This window comes from Mustela nivalis (genome assembly GCF_964662115.1).
Source record: "Mustela nivalis genome assembly, chromosome: 4".
Classification (NCBI taxonomy): Eukaryota; Metazoa; Chordata; class Mammalia; order Carnivora; family Mustelidae; genus Mustela; species Mustela nivalis.
Window position 1 is genome coordinate 134,826,033 of NC_139023.1, and position 22,361 is coordinate 134,848,393.

Consider the following 22,361-nt stretch of genomic DNA (forward strand, 5'->3'; position numbering starts at 1 on the left):
ATAATAAATAAGTCCTAGAGACCTAATTTACAGTATAGCAAATAGAGAACAATATTGTATTATAATCATCAAATGTGCTGAGAGACTAGAACTTAATCTAACCACTAAAAAGAAATGATAATTATATAACATGATATGTACTAATTATCACTACAATATCAATCATGTTACAATATATAAATGTAACAAATCAACAGGTATGCACCTTAAATTTATAGTGCTATGTATCACATATATCAATTAAAAATAAATTTTAAAAGTCCATTTCTGGGTTCTGTTTTTTTTTTTATATTTTATTTATTTATTTGACAGAGAGATAGAAAGCACATTAGAAAAAGTGGCAAGCAGAGGGAGAGGGAGAAGCAGACTCTCTGCTGAGCTGGGAGTCCAATGTGGGGCTCAGTCCCAGGATCCTGAGATCATGACCAGAGCCAAAGGCAGACACTTAACTGATTGAGTCACTCAGACACCCTGGTTATGTTCTGTTTTTGTTTTTTTTTTTTTCTTTTTTTAAAGAAATATTAATTTTAGGGCACCTGGGTGACTCAGTGGGTTGAAGCCTCTGCCTTCGGCTCAGGTCATGATCTCACGGTACTGGGATCGAGCCCCACATCGGACTCTGCTCAGCAGGGAGCCTGCTTCCCCTGCTCTCTCTGCCTGCCTTTCTGCCTACTTGTAATCTTTGTCTGTCAAATAAATAAATAAAACCTTAAAAATACAAAACAAAACAAACAAAAAAAGAAATATTAATTTTAGGGGCGCCTGGGTGGCTCGGTGGGTTAAAGCCTCTGCCTTCAGCTCAGGTCATGATCCCAGGTATCCTGGGATCGAGCCCAGCATTGGGCTCTCTGCTCCATGGGGAGCCTGCTCATCCGCCCCCCTGCCTGCCTCTCTGCCTACTTGTGATCTCTGTCTGTCAAACAAATAAATAAAATAAATAAAATCTTTAAAAAAAGAAATATTAATTTTAATCATACAGAAACATCCTTCAAATATTCCAAAAGATTAAGCTTTATTTTTATTATAAATTATCCTTTAACATGTCCCAATAATTTTATTTAATTTTATTTTTTATTTTTCTATGAATCTAGTAAAGTAAAATTATGGACGAACTTATAATTTATTAATATTATTTTTCATGGAGAAATATTCATGTTCTAAGAGCATATTAGTACACTAATGTTAAACTGTTTCCTATTGAAAATTTATTCCATCATAAAGGAATTTTTTAAAGTCCATATGAGAAATAAATGTTAAAAGTATTTTTCTTTTTGCCAATTGGAAGAAGGCATAATTAAGTTCTTACTCAATGTTCTTTCTTTAACTAAATTCATTTATTATCATAGTACAATAATTAAGTAAATTATGTTTCTTAATAGGGCTCTGTAGGATCCAGAGCAATGAAGTGAACAGAGAGAAAAATGGCTGTTGGAACACAGAACTCATCCCCATAAAACTTCTGTGGATAAAACCCATCAGGCTTTCTAGTTTAGCACGTCAAGAGACAAACCTATATGTTTTAACATGTTTAAATACATGCTTCCCACATGTATTTAAAAACATTTTAATCAGTCTTGGATGAAGTAACTTTCATTACAAGAAGAGCTCTTTTTTTTTCCTGTTGTTGAATGATCTGTGACTCCACACATGACTTTGGTGAGCACTATGATCTCTGATAGAAGACGGACTCCGAACAATGTCTTCTTTGTGCCTGATGCGAGTCCCAAGCAAGAACAAAAGCAAGCACAATGTCCTCGTACTTCATGGTTAAACCCATTGTGCTTGAAAATGTGTGGCTGATATCAAGGCTCAATGTTTGAAAAATAGGTTTTTACGTTGCCCTCGGCAGCAACATATGAATCAAAACTGCTTTCTTCTAACTTTCTAGTCCTATAGTGCCAACTTAACACTAATACACACAAATTCTGATACAAACTAAAATGCAAAAGCAAGTACTGAAGAATTCAAGAATCTTTAAATAAACTCCACAAAATTATAATCGCAAAAACAATGAAGGAATTAAGGTATAGGTGTTAACAAATGTGTTTAAAGTTGTAGTTAAAAATATAACTTTCCTGAAGATCTTAAATGACTAGAGAGAGTGTTTTTAGTTAACAAAAACAATATCCTGGAAAACATGCATTAATATATTTAAAATCTAAATAAGCAGACATTTATTTGAGAAAGCATAAATTAGCACAATTGTATGAAAAAGATGTAGCTGCACACAATAAACACACACATAAACTCTGCAAAGACCAGTAGTTATGAAAATAATGTGAAAGATTTATCAAAGAAAATAACCCATAATAGCTCCTTCACCACAGAATTCAAATGCTAAGTTATGTCAAACGTTCAATGCACAGTTAATTTCCTGTGTATAAATATTACAGATTAAAGAAACGAAATCTCTCAAATCTGATAAAAAAGCATAAGAATAAAATTTAAAATAACTTTTAAGGGGCTCCTGGATGCTTCAGTGGGTTGAAGCCTCTGCCTTCGGCTCAGGTCATGATCCCAGGGGTCCTGGTATAGAGCCCCACATCGGGCTCTCTGCTCGGCTGGGAGCCTGCTTCTCTTCCTCTCTTTCTCTGTGCCTGCCTTTCTGCCCACTTATGATCTCTGTCTGTCAAATAAATAAATAAAATCTCTAAAAAAATAAAATGACTTTTAACGTATAAGAAATTATATATTTTATTAGACTTCAGCAGCATTTAACAAGCGTCATTAATTATAAAATAAAATAGAAATTCAAAGATGGTTTAATTTGAGGGAATGCATCCATAAGTTTTTACAATTTATATGTGTGTGTGTGTGTGTGTGTGTATACATATATATATATACTGTTTTACAGATGAAAAAATTGGGAGTCATAAATTTAAAAATAATGCCAAAGGTTACACACCCAGTGTAAAGCTATTCTAGAATCTATACTTTCATCCAATAAATTATGCTACCCCACATAAAACGGAAGTTCTGTAAAGGAGTTACACACAAACATACCACACAATCAAAATTAGAAGCAAGCAAGTCTAGTATGCAGGCTAATAGTCATAGTGATTGAGCATCAAATAATTTGATGCTCTTAGAGAAAGAAGCAAAACGAGAAAAAGATTGAGTTATAAGAGTCCCAATTTCTGAAAAAAGGAAACTTGAGTTGTACCAAAAAAAATGCAGATGAGGATGTAATGGAAACTGTGAACCACAGGACCAAAAAAACCAACCTGATATTTTTTATTAGCATTCTATAAATCACCCAGTCAGGCTAATTTACATGTCATGTCCTCACATAGTTACCATTTTGTGAGCCTGTTGTGTATGGTGAGAACATCTGGCTTCTATTCTCTTAGCAAGTCGCTAATATTCAAAATGGTGTTATTAACCACAGTTGGCATGCGGTACCCTCGGTCTCTAGACTTATTCAACCTTTGTAACTGTGATTTTACACCCTTTGACCAACCTCTCCCTGACTTCCCTGATCTCCTCACCTTTGGTAATCACTTTTCTATTCTCTGGTTCTATGTAGTCAACCTTTTAAAGATTCTCAACATAAGACAGACCATGCAGTTTTTTTCTTTCTTCTTCTGGCTTATGTCAGTTAGCATAGTGTTGTCTGGGTTCATCCATGTTGCTGCATTTGACAGAATCTCCTGCTTTAGCATAGCTTGGAATGAAATGTTACATATCACAATTTCTCTATTCACCCAACACTGAATACTTAGGTTGTTTTCATACCTTGTAAATAATGCTGCACTGAGCATGGAAATACAGATATCTCTTTGAGATACTGAATTCATTTTCTTGGTTATATACCCAGAAGTGGTATTGCTGATCATATGGTAGTTTTTTTAGTCTTTGGAGGAAGCTCCATACTATTTTCCACAATGGCTATTCCAATTTACAGTGTACAAGTATTGCCTTTCCTCCACATCCTCATCAACACTTGTTTTCTTTTATATTTTTGATAATGTTGAAATATTTTATGGGTTCTCTTCATTTCTCTTGCTGTCTCCACTCCAAATCAATATTTCAAACTATGAAGGTGTGTGAGTGTGTTTAAAGGCATGTTGACGTCAGGGTAAAAAGCATTAGAATGATACTTAAAATTAATAAAATTTTTAAGAGATTAGATACACAAAATCTTAATAACCATATAGAATACATAATTGTTTTTTTTTAAAGTATTTGGGGGATTAGAATACTCCAATTTGAAACTAAAAGGAAATGTCATTTAAAGGGTCTTCTGAATCTAGCCAGACAAGTGAATGACCTAATGGAACACTTATGGCATATCATAGGTCTACAGTTTACTGTGCTTATAGACCACTGCTGTGTAGATCATCTAAAATATGTCAGGGTATATTCCTTTGAAACTAGATTTACTAGCTACAAAATAAACACTTTCTAAGGTCCTTTCCATTGCTCTTAATCTTTGGTCCTGCAAGTCCCTCCTAAAATGTAGGATTGCATTGTATAATATATGCAAGTTCTATGGAAAATGTTCTTTTCATAGACCATGGTTACAACTTGAATCTCTTATTAACCTGAGTATATAAAATATATTAGCTTAAAAAATCATCTGAAATGTCAATAGTCTTTGAATGAAATTGATTAACCTTCTAAATAATCATTCTCTGTGTGTACTAAATGATAAACTTCAAAAAATGGTGACTGAGGGGCAGAAAGTAATACACTATAGGAACATAGAAGCATGTGGCCTTTTTAATCTTGATTTTATGGGTTTGAAAAATAGAAAAGTGTATCATTAAGTTACCAAATGAAGAAGGGTGTGCTTATTTACCTAAGTAAGTTCAGAATCTGGAATTCTAAAAATATAGGCTATTTTAAAAATTTTTGTTAGTTGACTGTATATACTTGGACCAATTTGTGCATATTCATTATTGAATACATTAGGAAAACAGAGGAAAATTTTTTTCTACTTTATAAAGGAAATGTATTTTTATTAGTTTTTATAGATTACAGGTAGTTTTGAAGAATTTATTCTGATTTAATATAGTGAAAACATAATATGGTGTCAATTTGATCTCAAATGCAGGAAACCAGAAAGATTTTTTTTTTTTATTTTTTATTTTTTATAAACATATATTTTTATCCCCAGGGGTACAGGTCTGTGAATCACCAGGTTTACACACTTCACAGCACTCACCAAATCACATACCCTCCCCAATGTCCATAATCCCACCCCCTTCTCCCAAACCCCCTCCCCCCAGCAACCCTCAGTTTGTTTTGTGAGATTAAGAGTCACTTATGGAAACCAGAAAGATTTTAAAACTATTTCATTATTGGTAGTTTCTTCCTCACTTTCTTAAAACAGAGATGTTATTAAACAGAATTTCCTGCACTGCCAAAGTCAGTCTACTGAAGGCATGCTTCTAATGTAAATGGCAGTTGAAAGATTAGAAATGATACTGAACTAAGTTTTACATTTCCCATGTCTCTTGGCCTTTGACATTGTGTAGAAATGGAATTCACAATTTTCTGTATTTCTCTTCCACAGCAGCTAGCAAAATCCTGTACTCGCTTTGCCCTGACAATCCATCAGAACAGGATTATTTTAAATTCTTCTTTTGCCTCTCTTTCCACACACAATTGAACACAAGTGATCTTTATCCCCTGACAAAATGACTTTAAGAAAAGTTTCCTTCTGGGCATATTAATATAAACATCGCCCAGAGAATCTGAACAACATGAAACAATCATTGTTTACTCACAAGAATCCTCTTCTCAAATATGTTACTTTTCATATTAGAAGCATATGAAGTTCCTTTTGCAGTTTGTGGGAGGATAGGATATATTGATCAATATTAAACATATATTCTCATTCAAACATAAGTTCAAAAGTAGGAGCCTTCTTTTATTTATTTATTAGGCAGAGAGGTCAACAGAGAGAGGGGGAAAGCAGGCTCCCTGCTGAGCAGAGAGACCAACACAGGGCTCAATCCCAGGACCCTGAGATCATGACCTGAGCTGAAGGCAGAGGCTTAATCCACTGAGCCACTCAGGCGCCCCAAAAGTAGGAGTCTTCTTTTAGGGAAACCTTGTTGAAGAGAGTGATGTATCAGAGAAATATGCTAATTATGATACTCCTTTTCAAATGTTCTTAATAGTCTCCAGTGAAAAGAATGAGACATGGATATTGAATACCAAGTTAAGATTTACTTTGTACCTGAAGTGATTTTCAGAGGAAAATGTATTCAATTATATAAAAAAGGGAGTGGATATAATGCAGACAGAGATGTTAAAGTAGTTCATTTGAAGGAAAACTATAATTAGCTCTTAATTCTATGGGGGCTGATTAATATATCCAAGGTCATGCTGAATATCCTAATTTGGACTATGCTAGAAAGAGTGGATAGGGGATATGGAGGGTGGGGAATCCAGTAGGAAGCAAGCTCTGAAGCTGGACATAAGGTGGTATAGGGAACAAAGGTGAGGCTTAAAGAACAGGGTTCTTGGAAGGCAACTTAGACCTTTTCTTTCACCACATGCTGCCTTTGTGCACATTGCCTAAAGTTTAAGCACTAGCTCACCATGAATTTCCAAGTCAATTTGCTTTTCAGTATTAAAGTTGACTTAGTTGCCTTATTAAAGGCGATATGATAACATCGGTTTCCATTTTTTAAATCTTAAATATTACCTAATAAGACCAATATAAATGGTATGATTAAAGTTCAAGGGTTTTATAATCATTATATTGTACACTTAAAACTAATATTACATTGTACATTAACTAACTGGAATTTAAACAAAAACTTTAAAAAATACCCTTTATCTGTAATAAAATATTTGTCGTGGTACTGTAACATGGAATATCAAGTATACCGTGCTTGCTTAATAAAATATGTAGTTTATATCAAATGAACTTCATATTAACTAAGATTTTTCCTATCTGCTAATCAATTATTTGTATTTTCCATAAAAAGGGCAACAAAAAATTCACTTCTCTGCATTAAGGACCCACAGTAATAACTACTAAATTACAAGATTCATATGATTGCAAAATATATGATAGATGATGATGATGCTCTATAAAATAGTCTTTGACTTAAAGGAACATCTATTCCATGTATTTCCTTCCTTATCTATAGCTATGAAGAAGTGAAACTGCTATGGAGATATTTTTAAAGGCATAAACAGTATTCAAACATGTAAATAATACTGTATAAGTTACAATAAATGATCTATGAAAGACAAATTGTATACAATGACACATAGGGAGTTAAATGTATTTTATTATTTTATTATTAGACATCAAACCAATAAAAAAAATCGAAAGACTCCAGGCCTAGTCAAAAGAAAGTTTAATTTATGAAATCATTTCTGTATGAATTTCAACACACACACAATATATGAGGTAGACATTTTTATTTTAAAAGGATTGTACTAACTGACTAGTTTCACATCTGATCCAACCACTTTATCACTTACTACTTTACCACTGACTTGCTCCAAAATTAAAAAAAAAAAAGGAATATCAAACACATTTTAGAAACAATAATTTATAGAAGGTATAGCTTTAGATTTCCTATATATGATGAACATGTAGGAAAGAAACATCCAACTGTTACTATCAAGATAAACAGAAATTAAAAAAATATTACTTGCTATAATACTTGTGACTAAAAAGAAAGTTCATTTACAACGTACTTACTATTTGGTATTACTGTTAAGTAGTAAACTTCATTTTGTATTTAATGACAACATTTATTGCAAAACATCTTAATAGGGAAAACAAATGCAAAACTATAAATAAATTTTCATCACTTACCTCTCTTAACATTTCTGCTTGTACTTGTGGACTTAAATGAAGGACATGGGCAACGTCCTTCACATTTGACTGAGATCTGTTTTCCTAAGACACATGCCTGATGCTCTAGTTTGCACTGTATATAAAGAGAAAAAAAACCATTTAGATACATTTGGTTATATCAATACAAAGTCAAGAAAGGGGCAATAGCACACTGGTAATTCTATTACACATGCTATGGAAGACAAATGGAAAAATAGTATGGAAGGAAGAACATTACATCTGATTTCAATTCTATGAGTACTAATTCCTAAATGTAACATTTAGAGTTGGTTTCTTAAATGCTCTCAGGCTTGATTTTCTCATATAGATCATTGGAATAATAACACTGAATCTACAGAGCTTTACGAATTAAACAGGTGGTCTTCCTAGAGTGGTAGGTACCATGAACTGGGCTCTCAGATGTTAACAAAATCTGAATTAAATTCGTCAAAATTATTATGGCACATGAAGTTTTGTTTTGTTTTCTTTAGTTTAGCTAAATTTTGTTTTGGTTTTGTTTGTAAACATGACTCTTTGTAGCATTTTAAACCTGAGTATCCTTAACTCGTTAATATTTCAGAACTGTTCAATTTAACATGATTTAAAAAATTGTAAACCTACTCCATCTTTTAAGAGGCAATAATTGCCTTCCTACTCTAAAAGAAATAGATCTTGCTAATTCTGAAGTAATGTGATTTCTTTAATGGCTACGTCCATAAATTTACTCAGTGCAAATTATTTTCAAATTAAATAGGGCAGACTTTCTGGCTCCAATCGACAAATGCACCAGTGACTAATTTAATTCAGCTTCAGCTGATACCAAAAAACAGTGAGTACACCCCTTGACTAATCACATTACTCCCATCTGTAAAACATTTTTTCTTTGTCAAATAACTCTCTAATGGACAGGCAAAATTCATAACTAGCCTTTCAACAAATGAGTTAAAATTATTATATTTGGATTATATATGTAATGGCTTGATGGCCTTTTTGGAGGAATAAACCCTTTCAAAAAATAATTTTTTTATTATTATTCAATGTTTCAGTAATTAAGGAAATGATTTTGACATGTAAAATCACAGTGAATTTTGAATGTAATTAAAATGCCCAATGGCTAAATCAAAAATAAAAATAGAAAAGAAATTAAAAGCACTTTAATGAAAGCCAGATAAGTTATATAAAACTTTGAGAACTTAAATGTAATATTTTTTACTCTAATTTCTTTTAACTTACTATTTTAGAACCCTGGATCTGGTTATATGAAATTCTGACTCATGACATAATTTAAGAAAAGTTCAAGAGCAATTGTAAATGGTATGTGAACAAAGTCAAAAGTAAATATTAATTATAGCTAATATTAAAATTTTAAATTTTAAAATATGTTAGCTGTCTTCAAAAATGTGTTATGGCATACTCATTTATGTTCTAAATGTGGTTTATTTTAAAAGTGATTTTTTTTAATTCAAAGAAAATGAAAGCCTGAAAGTAACTGAGTGAACAACAAAAATACATGAGCTGTGAGATTAAAAAGTTTCAACTCTTAGATAACTTTCTTTGACATAAAAAACAAAAATTCCTAAGCTGTCTAAAATTAGTATGACATTCCAGCTTTGAAAAAGAATTACTTTATAGATAAAACAATTTTTTTTTCAGAATGGTTCTATCAAACACTATTTTTCCTGTATACATTTCTATCAAGACCAACAGAATAAGAAGGAAAGCAAATCTACCCCATTGTTGATAGTTGTAAGAATCTATTTCCTGTAATCAGAAAACCAGTTAGTTTTTTTTTTATTTTTTTTTTTTACTTATGGATTGATTTTCAAAAAACAGCATCATGAAGAATTTTATCCAAAGAATGTTAGGACACTAAGAGTACTATTTTAAAATACTTTTTTAGCTACACCCAATGATTGGATTTCTAATTAATGGCATTCAATTTACTTAATTATCACAAAGCTGAAATATTTATAAAGGTATAAGTGAACTAAAATATCACATAAAGGGCATGCTCATTAGTTTATAATTACCAAAAAATGGAAATTCTGTAGAGAAAGACATGATTAATGCATTCCTGATTATCTAAGACCCTGAGTATTGAGAATATTTAAGGTAGGAGTTACTGTGAAAAGCAAGCCTGCAAAATGATTTTTTAATGGTCAAAGTTGACACTTGTCAGGGAAAGCAAGTTAAAGTCATTTGTTTAATCACAGGATCAAAGAAGAAAATATGATCTTACTATAGGAGAGATCTGGTCTGCCCATACCAAAGACCCCAACCATCAGGGTAATAGACACTGGGGCAGGCTATTATTGTAGATTTTTAAGATAATGCAATCACCATGGCCTTGTTGAATGGCTTTGATCAGAGGTTCTCCGATGAAGTCATTTTGCCCCTCGGGGACACTTGGAAACCTTTTTGGTTGTTAGAGTGGTGAAGGAGGGATTGTAGCTAGCACTTACTGGAGGCCAGAAATGATGCTAAACATGCTTCAAGACACAAGTAAGGCCCCCAAAATAAAGCATTATCTGACTTCAAATATCAGTAGTGTCCTGATTTAGCTCTGGACAATGAATAATTAACTAAACTCTCAGAATCCCTTCCATATTTCCTTAGGAATTTTTTCTTGGTCATTGATTAAAGTAACCCGCAGTAAGATTTAAAAAACAAAAACAAAAACAAACAAACAAAAAAAAACAACGGAAAAAAAAAAACAATGGCATTAACTACCAGTTACAAGTTCTGAAATTATCCAGAAAAAAAAAAAAAAAGAAAAGAAAACAGAAACAGGCAAAGACAAATCAGCTAAAACAAAATACACAGCATGTAAATGATGACTTTTACTGATGTATCCCTCTGTGTCAAACACTGTGTTACGCAGTTTGATGCATTATATTTTGATCACTGAGGTAAGACAGATACATACATACATATATATATATATATATATATATATATATATATTTTTTTTTTTTTTTTTTTTTTTTTTTAAATAAGTCTTTCAGGGGTTCCTGGGTAGCTCAGATGGTTAAGCATCTGCCTTCGGCTCAGGTCATGATCTCAGGGTCCTGGTATTGAGCCCCGCATTGGTCTCCCTGCTCAGAGGAGAATCTGCTTCTTCCTCTCCTTCTACCTCTCCCCCTGCTTGTGCTCTCTTTTTCTCTCTCAAATGAATAAATAAAATCTTAAATAAAGAAACAAATAAATAAGTAAAGTCTTTCAAATAAAGCTAAAAAAATTTTATGCAACTGATCAAAAATATATGGCTAACATGGAATTTGAGCTCTATTTTATAGTGCTTCTCATGAAGAACAAGTATATAATTAGCAGTAGCTAAAAATTGCAACAATGTTCTGCTTCTTTTTGTAATGATAAAAATTTTGATTCAAATGAAAAAAATAAATTGAAAATTTGGAATATCATGAATCACTTTTTTAGTGTTTGTTTTAATCTCCTTAGACTAAAATATTATATTATATATCTTTATCAATATCTGAGACATGATCTGAGCTCTCATGAATAGAATTCCTCATAGTCTGCTCTAACTAACTCCTTTGAAAGTATATGTCTTCTCTTGAGTTTTTCTGGTCCCCACTTTGGTGTTTCCCATGCAAAGACAACCAAAGGAGGAAAAAAAGACTTGATTTAGACTTTAATCCATTCATTCATTGGGATTTACCAATTACGTGCACATGTTATTATTGTAGCATAAATAACAAGCAGGGAGTTAAGCACAGCAAAAACTTTTGGCAACCCTATGCCCTAAAGTGGACACTACCCCATTGTTTTCTCTGTCACTCTGATTTTCATTAAGAAATAAACCCCATTTATTTTGGACAAATGTCTCCTTTTCTTACCAGAAATTTTATTTTGGGAAACTAAATTTTATATACCAATGTTATAGCATACCTCTTAACACAGGGTCAACCTGTGATATGAGGCAGGTAAACTCATCTTCCTAATTTTTTTAAATTTATTTTTAAGATTTCTTTTCAGTGTTCCAGAATTCATTTTTTATGCAGCACACCCAGTGCTCCATGCAATATGTGCCCTCCACAATACTCACCACCAGGCTCACCCAACCTTCCACCCCCTCCCCCACAAAACCCTCAGTTAGTTCCTCAGAGTCCAGTCTCTCTGAGGAGAGAGAGGTAAATCCTTTACAGAGACAACAATAGAGATGTGAGCATAGATGCTATTAAGCAAAATCAAAATGAGAAAAGAACCAAAAGAGTCCTGAGAATGTTAAAGTCTTTAATTCAAGCAACATTTATGGCTAGATGATATGCAAGTCGAATTCCTCTTACACCTTAAAATGTTTCTATCAGACATCTAGAAATTGGGTATTAAAAGGATTAGTTGAATTTAAGCTGGGATGAGAAGACATAAGGACAGTAAGGACCCTTTAACCCAGGTTAATAAATTTATAATCCCTGTCATGTAGTCATGAACCAGTTAGAATTTTGTATCAGTTGGCAAGTAGACTATCTGACTAAGAACAGCCAGGAAAAAATGAAACAACAAATGTACATTATTTTTGAATCAATATATCTGATTTTCCAAACAGGAGTTATTATTACATATATTTGATTTTTCTTTCCAAATTGAACGCATCTCAATATATCAAAAAGAAATTTCTCATTTGGCACAGACCTTACAATATCTTACAGTGCAACATGAGAACATACCAGGGAGAAAGCAACCTGACCCTGACACATGGATTATGGACTCAGAGCTGATGCACTACTGTTTCAAATGGTTTCTCTTTGAAGAGTATCTGAGTATGCACATGGGATGGCTGTATTACATTCTGCCTTAAATACAGTTTAATTCAATGTAGTCCTAGGATGTCAGGATTGTATATTCCCTCACTTAAACTGAGATTGTGAATATATGCATATAAAGAAACCTTGCTGTTGTTTATATGACTAACTGATTTACTTGAGTTATAAGGTCACGTGCTATCAAGCGTCTCGATTTTGTGATCTCTGTTCACAATGCAGTGTTCATATATGCATTTTCCTCCTTGTCAGGATGTTGTAAACAGGTATCTTAGACTACAAAACCTGGTAATAGATTTAGAAATTTTAAGAATCAAAAATATAGGGTGTTTATTTTATAATTATCCTCCTTCTCGTAAGTTGATGACAAATTTTGTCATCAAACCAAAATTCTTGTTTAAATTATTCCAGACAAAACATGCTTTCAATTATAAGTAATAGTTTCAATTAAAATAAAACCTACAAAACACAATTGGATGACTTATATAATATATACATAACGTCAATGAAATCATTTTAACTTACTTTGATATTTATTTTCATTGTTTATGTTAGTATAAAATATGGGCATTGACAGATAACCACTCAAACTTTCCAAGAAGGGTGCAGAGTGGTTAAAAGTAACTAAGAAATGGGTGAAAATAGAAGGTCATGATACCAAGTACTCCAGAAAATTAGGTTTATATATGAGAAGAAATTATTTTTACAGATATAAATTGGAGTAATTTTTATTTATTTTTTTTTTTTTAAAGAATGGCCATAAGGGGCACCCAGGTGGCTTAGTCATTTGAGCTTCTTCTGACTCTTGGTTTCAGCTCAGGTCATGATCTTATGGGTCATGGAATTGAACCCAGTGTGGGGCTCTGTGCTCAGCAGGGAGTCTGCTAGAAAATTCTCTCCCTTTGTCCCTCCCACTGGAGCATGCTCTCTCTCTCTAAAATTTTAAAAAATTAAATAAATAAAAAATAAAAGAATGGTAACAAGTAACAAGGGATGTATTTCAAAAGAACACACAAGGGCATGAAAGATTCAGAATAGAAAGTTAAATTTAGCTAACAAGAGAAAAGGCTCTGAAGATCTCAAAGTTTTCAATGACTTTAACAATCATATAAACATAAAAATATTAAGGTGATGTAGCTTGGGCATACATTTAAATATCTATGGGGTATACACACTTAAATTTTCATATTAACTATTTCAATGAACATAAGTTTGAGGAAATTTCTTGTTTATTATGCTTAAGAAATACTGAGAACCTATTTAAAATTATGTACTATTCTTATAGCTAAGATACACACTTAATGGTCTATCCTTCCTGAACAGCTTTATGCACTAATATCAGTGATAAACTTTGAAATATATTGGAATCGAAAGATAGGGAAACAGCGGTGCACATAGTTTTAACAAAAAGGTATAATCACATAAGACTTCGTTTTTCCACTATGTAAACTTTTCCTCTTGAGCAAACCTGAGGGAGTAAACTTGGGAAGACAGTACCTCTGGAGCGCCCTCTATTGACTCACTACAGGAATACGTGTGCATCTAAGACCACAGCTCATCTGCACCTTTGAAAAGGAAGAATCTTGGCAATGTTGACTATGGAAAAGAGGAAGGACCGGCTAACTGGGGTGATCAAAACATTATGAGGGATGAGTATCATTATGAGGGGTGAGTTTATATAGGAAAGGTGAAGATAAAAAGGAAAAACAACAAGAGTAAGGTGAGACAAAGATAGTGGAAAAAACCTAGTTAACCTTTCAGAAGTTAATAATTTCTTAAATATTCTAAATAAACAAGTATCCTTCTAAGATACACATGAATACAAATATATCTATAACTGTGTCTGTGTGTCTCTCTATATATATTTTAATACAGATTAAAATATATAAAATATATACATTTTTAAAACTAAAAAACAAACCAAAATAAAACAAACATAACTCAATATGAGTTCATACTGATACCTCCAATTCCAATCCAACATCTCAGAATTCTTTCCAGCCTCCCATTTTCTGTATTTGTAAGTACTTTCTCCAATAATGAGAAACATGGATTTACTTATATGATCATTTTATTTTCTTAATTATCTAAGAGAACAATCCCATAGCTTGCTGGCCATCTCTTAAGCATAGAAATTCCAGGAACATTCCCCACTAAATACCCCACATGTCCACGCTATATTACAAAGTTCAACCCTTCTCTATTCACCACTGTGCAGTGGATCCACTAAATTTGGGCCAGGAAGAGGAAGAAAGGAACTCAACTTTTTTTTTTTCTTTCCCTCCATTAATAACTAAGAGAAGAGTGTTGGAATCTTACGATGTGTGGCTGAGATTCGATAATGTCTCCCTATAGAAATTACTTTACAGATCTTGAAATTATTTTATTATATACGTATAAGATGAGATTTATTCTATTAGATTTTCTAGGTGAATTAACATGATAACTGTTCTGTAGTAATCCTCTTCATCTTTTATGGCTTTCATTGGGAAATCTAGGGGGTTTTTTTGGACACTGTAGAGCTACCCTACTATTTTGTAGTATTGGAAGACAAGACAAGTCCCTGTAGATCTCCTTTGTTTCTGTATATCTTAGGAGCAGAGGCATTTGATAGCCTTTTGTTTGGTATTGTATCTTTGATTTTGTTTATATGGTAATATCTTTGCAAGGTAGAGATAATTCTGCCTCCTATTGGGAAGAAAGGGTAGGTCTGTTTGCTTCCCAGTAAAATAAAAATAATGTCTCCCAATAGGGCAAAGTCTGAGCAGGCTTGTTTGCAGCCCATTATGAAATATCCAGATTTCCTTAGCTGTGATACAAACCCAATGTGTGCAGAACATCCAACTAGGCTACTCTGCATAGTCCTTTGGGACTTGTAGGGAAAGGAGAATTGTTGCAAATATAAACATTGTTCTCCTTGTGTCATAAGTAATAAGTTGCTTTGTCTCTGATCCGGGAGTCTTAGGTCTTCTGCCAGTATTCATAAACTGTAGCATGTATTTGTAAGTAGGGTAAAAATCTTAGACTTTTCACAGTTCTTTTGTCAATGAGGATAGGATGCTTCTGGAGATATGGCTTTCTAGAAGTAAAAGGATAATAAGCACTGTGGACCTGATCAGAAGATATGAGAAGACTGTCCTTGATCCAGGAGTGAATATTCAGAATACTCTCACCTGAGTCATGAGCCAAAAGTGGAAAAAGGGTGACCCTACTATTCTATCTGCTACTGAAAATTCTGAGCCTGAGCAGCAATAAGTAGGATTGGCTGAAACTGTTCAAATAATGCTTTGGTTATTGTTTACCAGCCTCCAGCAGGTGGAAAAATCTAGTGTTATATTGATATTAAAGTCAAGGTTTATCTATTTCCAAATGAGACAGAAGCCATATACACTCATCCAAATTGTACTAAAGAGCTTTGGGGTAGGTTAAAAAATCTGTGACTATGTTGGATGCAAGCACCATCCATCACGCCTGGTTCTGTTGGGGAAGGTGACCCTGGGTTCAACTGATGGGGCTTGGGCACACTTGCAATATTGAAGGTAAGCCAACATGACATTTCTTGTGGGGATTTTTTAACCAACTCAGTGCATATTGCTGTTGCTTCTACAGCTGAATGTGTAATAGGTATTGATGTACTATAGTAAACTCTAACGTTCTCTACACAGATGATGTCCCGTTGTTGGAAAGTCAGAAACTTCAGTCTCAATGAATCAGACTGCAATATTGTTATACTTCTGTCAGCAAGGATGGCTAAATGAACTCCTGAAAAAATTCAGAAGCCCATTTGCTAAGTAAACTTTTTTTTTTTTTTTTTAATGACCATTTGGGTGGATTTGCAACACTCAGTCTCACCAATAGTGAAGGAAAACTGTTATCTCTTGAGTCATCACCACCAAAAAGCAGTCCAAGCACCTAACTAGGCTCTTCTAGTACCAACAGACTTATTTAGAAGCTATCCAAAAAGCTATGTTATACTCCTGACCTTCAGGGCCCCACTATCTTAAAGGACACTTTCAGCTACAAGTCTCTGTTGATACTTTTTTCAGATCGTGCTCTTCCTATTCCAGTTCTATCTGTTGATTCTGGTGATGACATTTTTGTCCTGTGAAACCAACATGCATCATATGTTTGACTTTTTGGACAATCTGTAGCCTGACAACAGTGCAGGTTTTATCATAAAGTTACTAAGCAGGCTGGCAATTGAGGCATCTAACACACCTTCCATGCCCCTCTATTGTCCACAAGCACCTGATATTGTGAGCATTTGTATGGTCTCTTAAAAAAAAAATCTCAAAAATTTTTCTGACTCTGCATCCCTCATTTTAGCAAAGCAGTTTTGTCCCCGAATTTTGCTGTCTCCAGAAAAGGAACTTATCCTCTCAGCTGTTTCCTAGTAATGAATAGGATGAAAAAAGGTTATACTTACCTATCTTAAATACTCAGGCTTTGGGGTACGAGGGTGGCTCAGTGGGTTAAAGCCTCTGCCTTCAGCTCAGGTCATGATCCTTGAGTCCTCGGATCAAGCCTCGCATCGGGCTCTCTGCTAGGCAGGGAGACTGCTTCCTTTCCTCTCCCTGCCTCTCCCTGCCTCTCTCTGCCTACTTGTGATTTCTCTGTCAAATAAATAAATAAAATCTTAAAAAAAAAAAAAAAAACAATACTCAGGCTTTTTCATTTCTTCTTCTAATAGCTACCCCACGCTGGCCTGGTTGCTGTACCCTGAAGGTGACAGCCTGTCTAAAGGGGACCTTGGGAATTTAAGCTTACTTCTGACTCAGCCATCTGGGTTGTCTTGTTGGATTAACAGGGTCCTGGATCACATTGCTCACCATGTCTCCTTAGTTCATGCAGCTCAAAGTTGGGCTTTGAGCTTTTACTTCCCTTGTCCCTGCTGGACTGGACTCCTATAGGTATAATATTTATGTAGAGAGTTTAGACGTTGAAAGGAACAAACGGGGAATTTTACCTTTTGTAATGGTAATTTTGTAATGTAATTTTGTGTTTATGGAGGGAAAGCAACAACCTCAAAGGGAGGGAACACTTTAAACTCTGAGAGAAATGGCCAAAGGAGAGACATTAATTCATGATCTTTTGTCTTTCAGAGCCATCCATATTTCTTTCCTCCTCAAGGAATGTACCCTTGCATGGTGTTCCCAAAGTGTTGCAAGTGCGTTAAGTGTAACTACTGGATTTTCCTTTCCCTAGACATTTCTTTCTCTATTCTGTTTAACCTAACTGAGAAGTCTATCAGAAAGAGAAAGGGGTGGCACCAGCTCCTGAACGTTCCACACAAAGCACCTGCCAGTACCTCCCAAAGTCTTTTCCACTTTCATTTTCAGTCATTCAATGAGATAGCTCAATCCCACCAGTTGGTAGCTTCGATAAATAGGACAGGTTGAACAGACTGCTTTCAAGCATCACTCCAAAAAACAAGGAGTAGAATTGATTATGCTAATTCAGTTGGAAAATCAAGCATCTTCCGGTAGGCTGGAAGGTCACATTTGATGTACTGTCAATCTATGTCCCTTGAAAAATGTAATTCTTACTTGCAGGTCACAGCACTTTTAATAATATTTTGTTTCCTGGACACCATGTACACTGCTGAAACTGTTCTTTTGAAAGGAATCCAGACATGAATAGCCCTCCATACAGTAAACATGGTGATTTGCAACTCAGCAATGGTTTAAGAGAACTTCACCTGTGTAGGAAGCACCACCAGTAAATCAGGTAGCTCAGAAAACCGAGATCGCTCCTCAATGAATCTACACTTACTCAGTTTCAAGTGGCATAATGGACTCAATTTTTAGGAACACCTTGCAAGAATTTCTCTCTGTAACACAAGATACCTGATTAGAAAAGTTTGATATAGGGGCGCCTGGGTGGCTCACATGGTTAAGCCTCTGCTTTCAGCTCAGGGATTGAGTCCCCCATCGGCTCCTTGCTCAGCGGGTAACCTGCTTCTCCCTCTCCCTCTGCTGCTCCCCCTGCTTGTGCTCTCTCTCTGTCAAATAAATAAATAAATAATCTTAAAAAAAAAAGTTGATATAAATTTGTCACTGATCTTAAGTGAAGTATCAATGATACCACATTGTTCCTAGAAGGCATTCAGATCACCCTCAACTCACTGACCAGAAGTTTTTGGGTAGTTGTTCCTCCTTGCAGGCCAAGTGGGAGTCTGTGCCATCACTAAAGCTGTCTGCTCTACATGGATTAAATCCTCAAGCCAAGGACAAAGACTGAGAATGAAAATTTAGGCAAAAGCCACCCAGATTTCTAAGGTAAACCTTGATGGTTTGTGGGATTTGGTCAGGTAATTGGTCCAATTCTTCTGCTTGGAGCTACCTGGCTGTTAGCCTTAATTAAAGGCTGCATGACACAAACTGAATGGATTTGGTCCCAGCATCTGTTGATCATTTTAGTTGGAATGGTTGATGGCGTGGTATACTTATTGGTAAATTCTCTGGAAGCCAAAAGTAAGTGCAGATGAGAAATGGGATATTATTTGGAGGTAAGTCTCCATAGGTCACTCATATTTCTGCATATCTTACGATCAGAAGCCTTGGCTGTTTTGTTTCACACAATCTTCTCAAGGATTTTGTGTAGGAAATTTAGATAATACTTTCTCTTGAAGTACTTGTTTTGAATTTTTAAAAATTTTATTTCAATATTTCAAGTGTATCTTCCCACTATTTTTAAAATCCCATTAATCCATTGAGATAATTTTTGCTGGTGTAATTATACAATATTTTAAAGTCTTTTTGTCTGGTTTGATTTTATGTTGATAATCTGTCATTTTACTAGTGTGTCTAGATTTGAATTTCTTCTTATTTATCATACTTAGTACACATGGTACTTCCTGTATTATGGATTCATGCCTTTCAACATTTCTGAAAAATGTTCAATTTTTCTTTTGTTATTTTTCTCCATCTTATTATTTCTGGCTTGTCCTTTTGTATTTCAGAATAATTTTTTATATATTATAATTCTACTTTCTGTCCTTTAATTCCCTTTTTGGATAATTTTTTCTGAAGTATTTTCTGAAATATGTGAGCTAATTTTCTGCAATACACATAAACATAATTATATATATAGCAGCTTATTTTTATTAAATATATTTTCTGTTTTATACATATACATCTATATTCACATACACATATATTGTAGGTCTCTTCAACTAATCTGATATTTAATCTATCCATTTTATTTTAATTAAAAAGTTTTATTTTAATTGAATAAATTGTAGTTCTTTTACAAATTTAATATTTTTTGAAACTATACTGGTCTTGTGTATTTCAATACCACTTTAAGTCTTTAAACATTTCACACATTAAAAATATTTTATATAGTATTTGTATATTTTAATATATCTAATTATTTATCTAATGATTTTAGTATTTTAGATATCTGAAACTTAAATATGTTTGCTGTTATTGTTGTTGGCATTGTTCATTCTTGCTCTTGTTGTCTTTTCTCATTTTGTTTATTGGTTTATTTGTGTTATATTAGCATGTCACTTCCATTTATAATAGTTATTTACTTATGTGTCAGTGAAGAGTTGGCAGAATAAAATCTGGGCGATCCTTAGGCCCTTGGATTACCAATACTTTTCTATAGAAAGAATTTAATTTGGGCTTCCAAGTATCAAGAATACTGCCTACATGAAATCCCTTAACTTTTACTTCTTATACCAGAGCTGTCTTGACCTCTGCTTAGAGACAGTGTAATCCAAAAACCCAGATGCATAAAGAGCAGTTTCAGAGGTATAAATATTATACCATAACAATAGCCTTATTACCCAAAGCTACTTCAGAGAGAAATGGGCTACTTTTCACATTCTTCGTTCTCAATGACAGATACTTCCAACTTTATTTTTACTGGAAGTATAGCTGTCTAGAAGATCTTCCAATTCATCTATGTCACACTATTTTCATATAAAGCCTACTCTTACATTCTTTTGCAAGCTGTTCATCTTCAAATTTCTTGATTCTAGCTATTGATAGTCTTTTTTTCCCTCCCAGTTTGTATATTATAATTCTTTGCTTCCCAGTTTCAGTTTGCTTCTGTTTAATTGGCTTGCTTCAGATGCAATAGCATATTTAATCCATCGCCAATTCACATAACAAGACTAATTTCCTCGGTAAAGAGCATTTATGGTGGAGGGAAATTAAAGGACATTACAACAATCAGTGATCATAGAGTGTATCTATAGAGATTGTGGGAAAATACATAATTTGCCCATGTAATGGCTGAAAAGGGTATGGCAGCCACCGACCATTTGACCAAAATCTTTTAGATTTAGATTATTGATTATAAATATTTTAAAGACAAATATATGAAACAGACATAGATTTGCCAAATTTTCATCTTCCTAAGGAGTTAAAAATAATTAATTAGTACAATTACCAAAAAAAACCCTATAAATATCACTTGAGTTTTGTGAAAGTCACAGTCACTAACACAAAAATAAAAAGGTTGTAATCACAAAAATACATCAAAATATAAATTTACAAGTTAGTTAAAACTTTATTCTACACTCATCGAATGGCAGTTACCAACATATGTAACTCAAGAGTCTTAAACAAGCCAAGAAAGTATGCCTACATCTATATTAAGATTAAAGAAAGAGAGTTATAACATAATCCTTAAAGCAATCTCCTGGAGAAAAAGGGGCAGATATTTAGAGTATAGAGAGAGATTACAGCACTAACACTCAAAAATACAGCGTGCTCACTTAACTTCAGCAAGTCACCTTCCAAAGTTAATTATGGTATTAAAGTGTATTATACTAGAAAAAAAAAAGTTAAATTTCTTCAATATAATACTGGTTGCAGAAAAGTGATTTAGTGAGTGAAACAGTTTAGAAGCAAGGCAAAATTGCCCACTGTCACAGCAATAACATATTGCATTATTTATAACTGAGAGGGTGGAAGAATTGTCTGAATATTTAACAATAGAAGCAGTTAGCTTGTTCTAACAATGTTTTATAGACATGGCATATGGTTTCCATGTTTAAACTTAGTTTTCTTAATTTTCCTTTTTTTTTTTTTTTGGAAAACAAAAGTCATTGATCACTATAAATTATTTCCCTTACCTTTCTGTATACATTTAAATATACTAATAATATGAATTAGTATATATAAAACATTAAATGCTCAGCACTTTATATTCCATACATGTAGAAAATACTGAGAAGAAAATAAATCCAGGATTGAAGAACAAAATAATGAATATTTATTTTTTTTATTAATTTCCTTTCATCATAACAGAATTCATTGTTTATGTACCACACCCAGTGCTCCATGCTATATGTGCCTTCCATAATACCCACCACCTGGCTCCCACAATCTCCCAACCCCTGCCCCTTCAAAACCCTCAGATTGTTTTCCAGAGTCTGTAGTCTCTCATGGTTCATCTCTCCTTCCAATTTCCCTCAACTCCCTTCTCCTCTCCATCTCCCTATGTCCTCCATGTTATTTGTTATGCTCCACAAATAAGTGAAACCATATGATAATTGACTCTCTCTGCTTGACTTATTTCACTCAGCATAATCTCTTCCATTCCCGTCCATATTGATACAAAAGTTGGGTATTCATCCTTTCTGATGGAGGCATAATACTCCATAGTATATATGGACCACATCTTCCTTATCCATTCGTCCATTGAAGGGCATCTTGGTTCTTTCCACAGTATGGTGACCGTGGTCATTGCTGCTATATAAACATTGGGGTACAGATGGCCCTTCTTTTCACTACATCTATATCTTCGGGGTA

The 22,361-nt window shown here is 33.8% G+C and overlaps 1 protein-coding gene across 1 annotated transcript in view; it reads right to left on the reverse strand.

Annotated features, from left to right (window-relative positions):
* Positions 1 to 22,361, reverse strand: part of SPOCK3 (SPARC (osteonectin), cwcv and kazal like domains proteoglycan 3) — a 504,243-nt gene that overhangs the window by 155,717 nt on the left and 326,165 nt on the right. Inside the window, exon 6 of the mRNA XM_082727289.1 lies at positions 7,790 to 7,904. Coding sequence (XP_082583415.1) covers positions 7,790 to 7,904 — 115 coding nt within the window. The remainder of the gene's footprint in view (positions 1 to 7,789; positions 7,905 to 22,361) is intronic.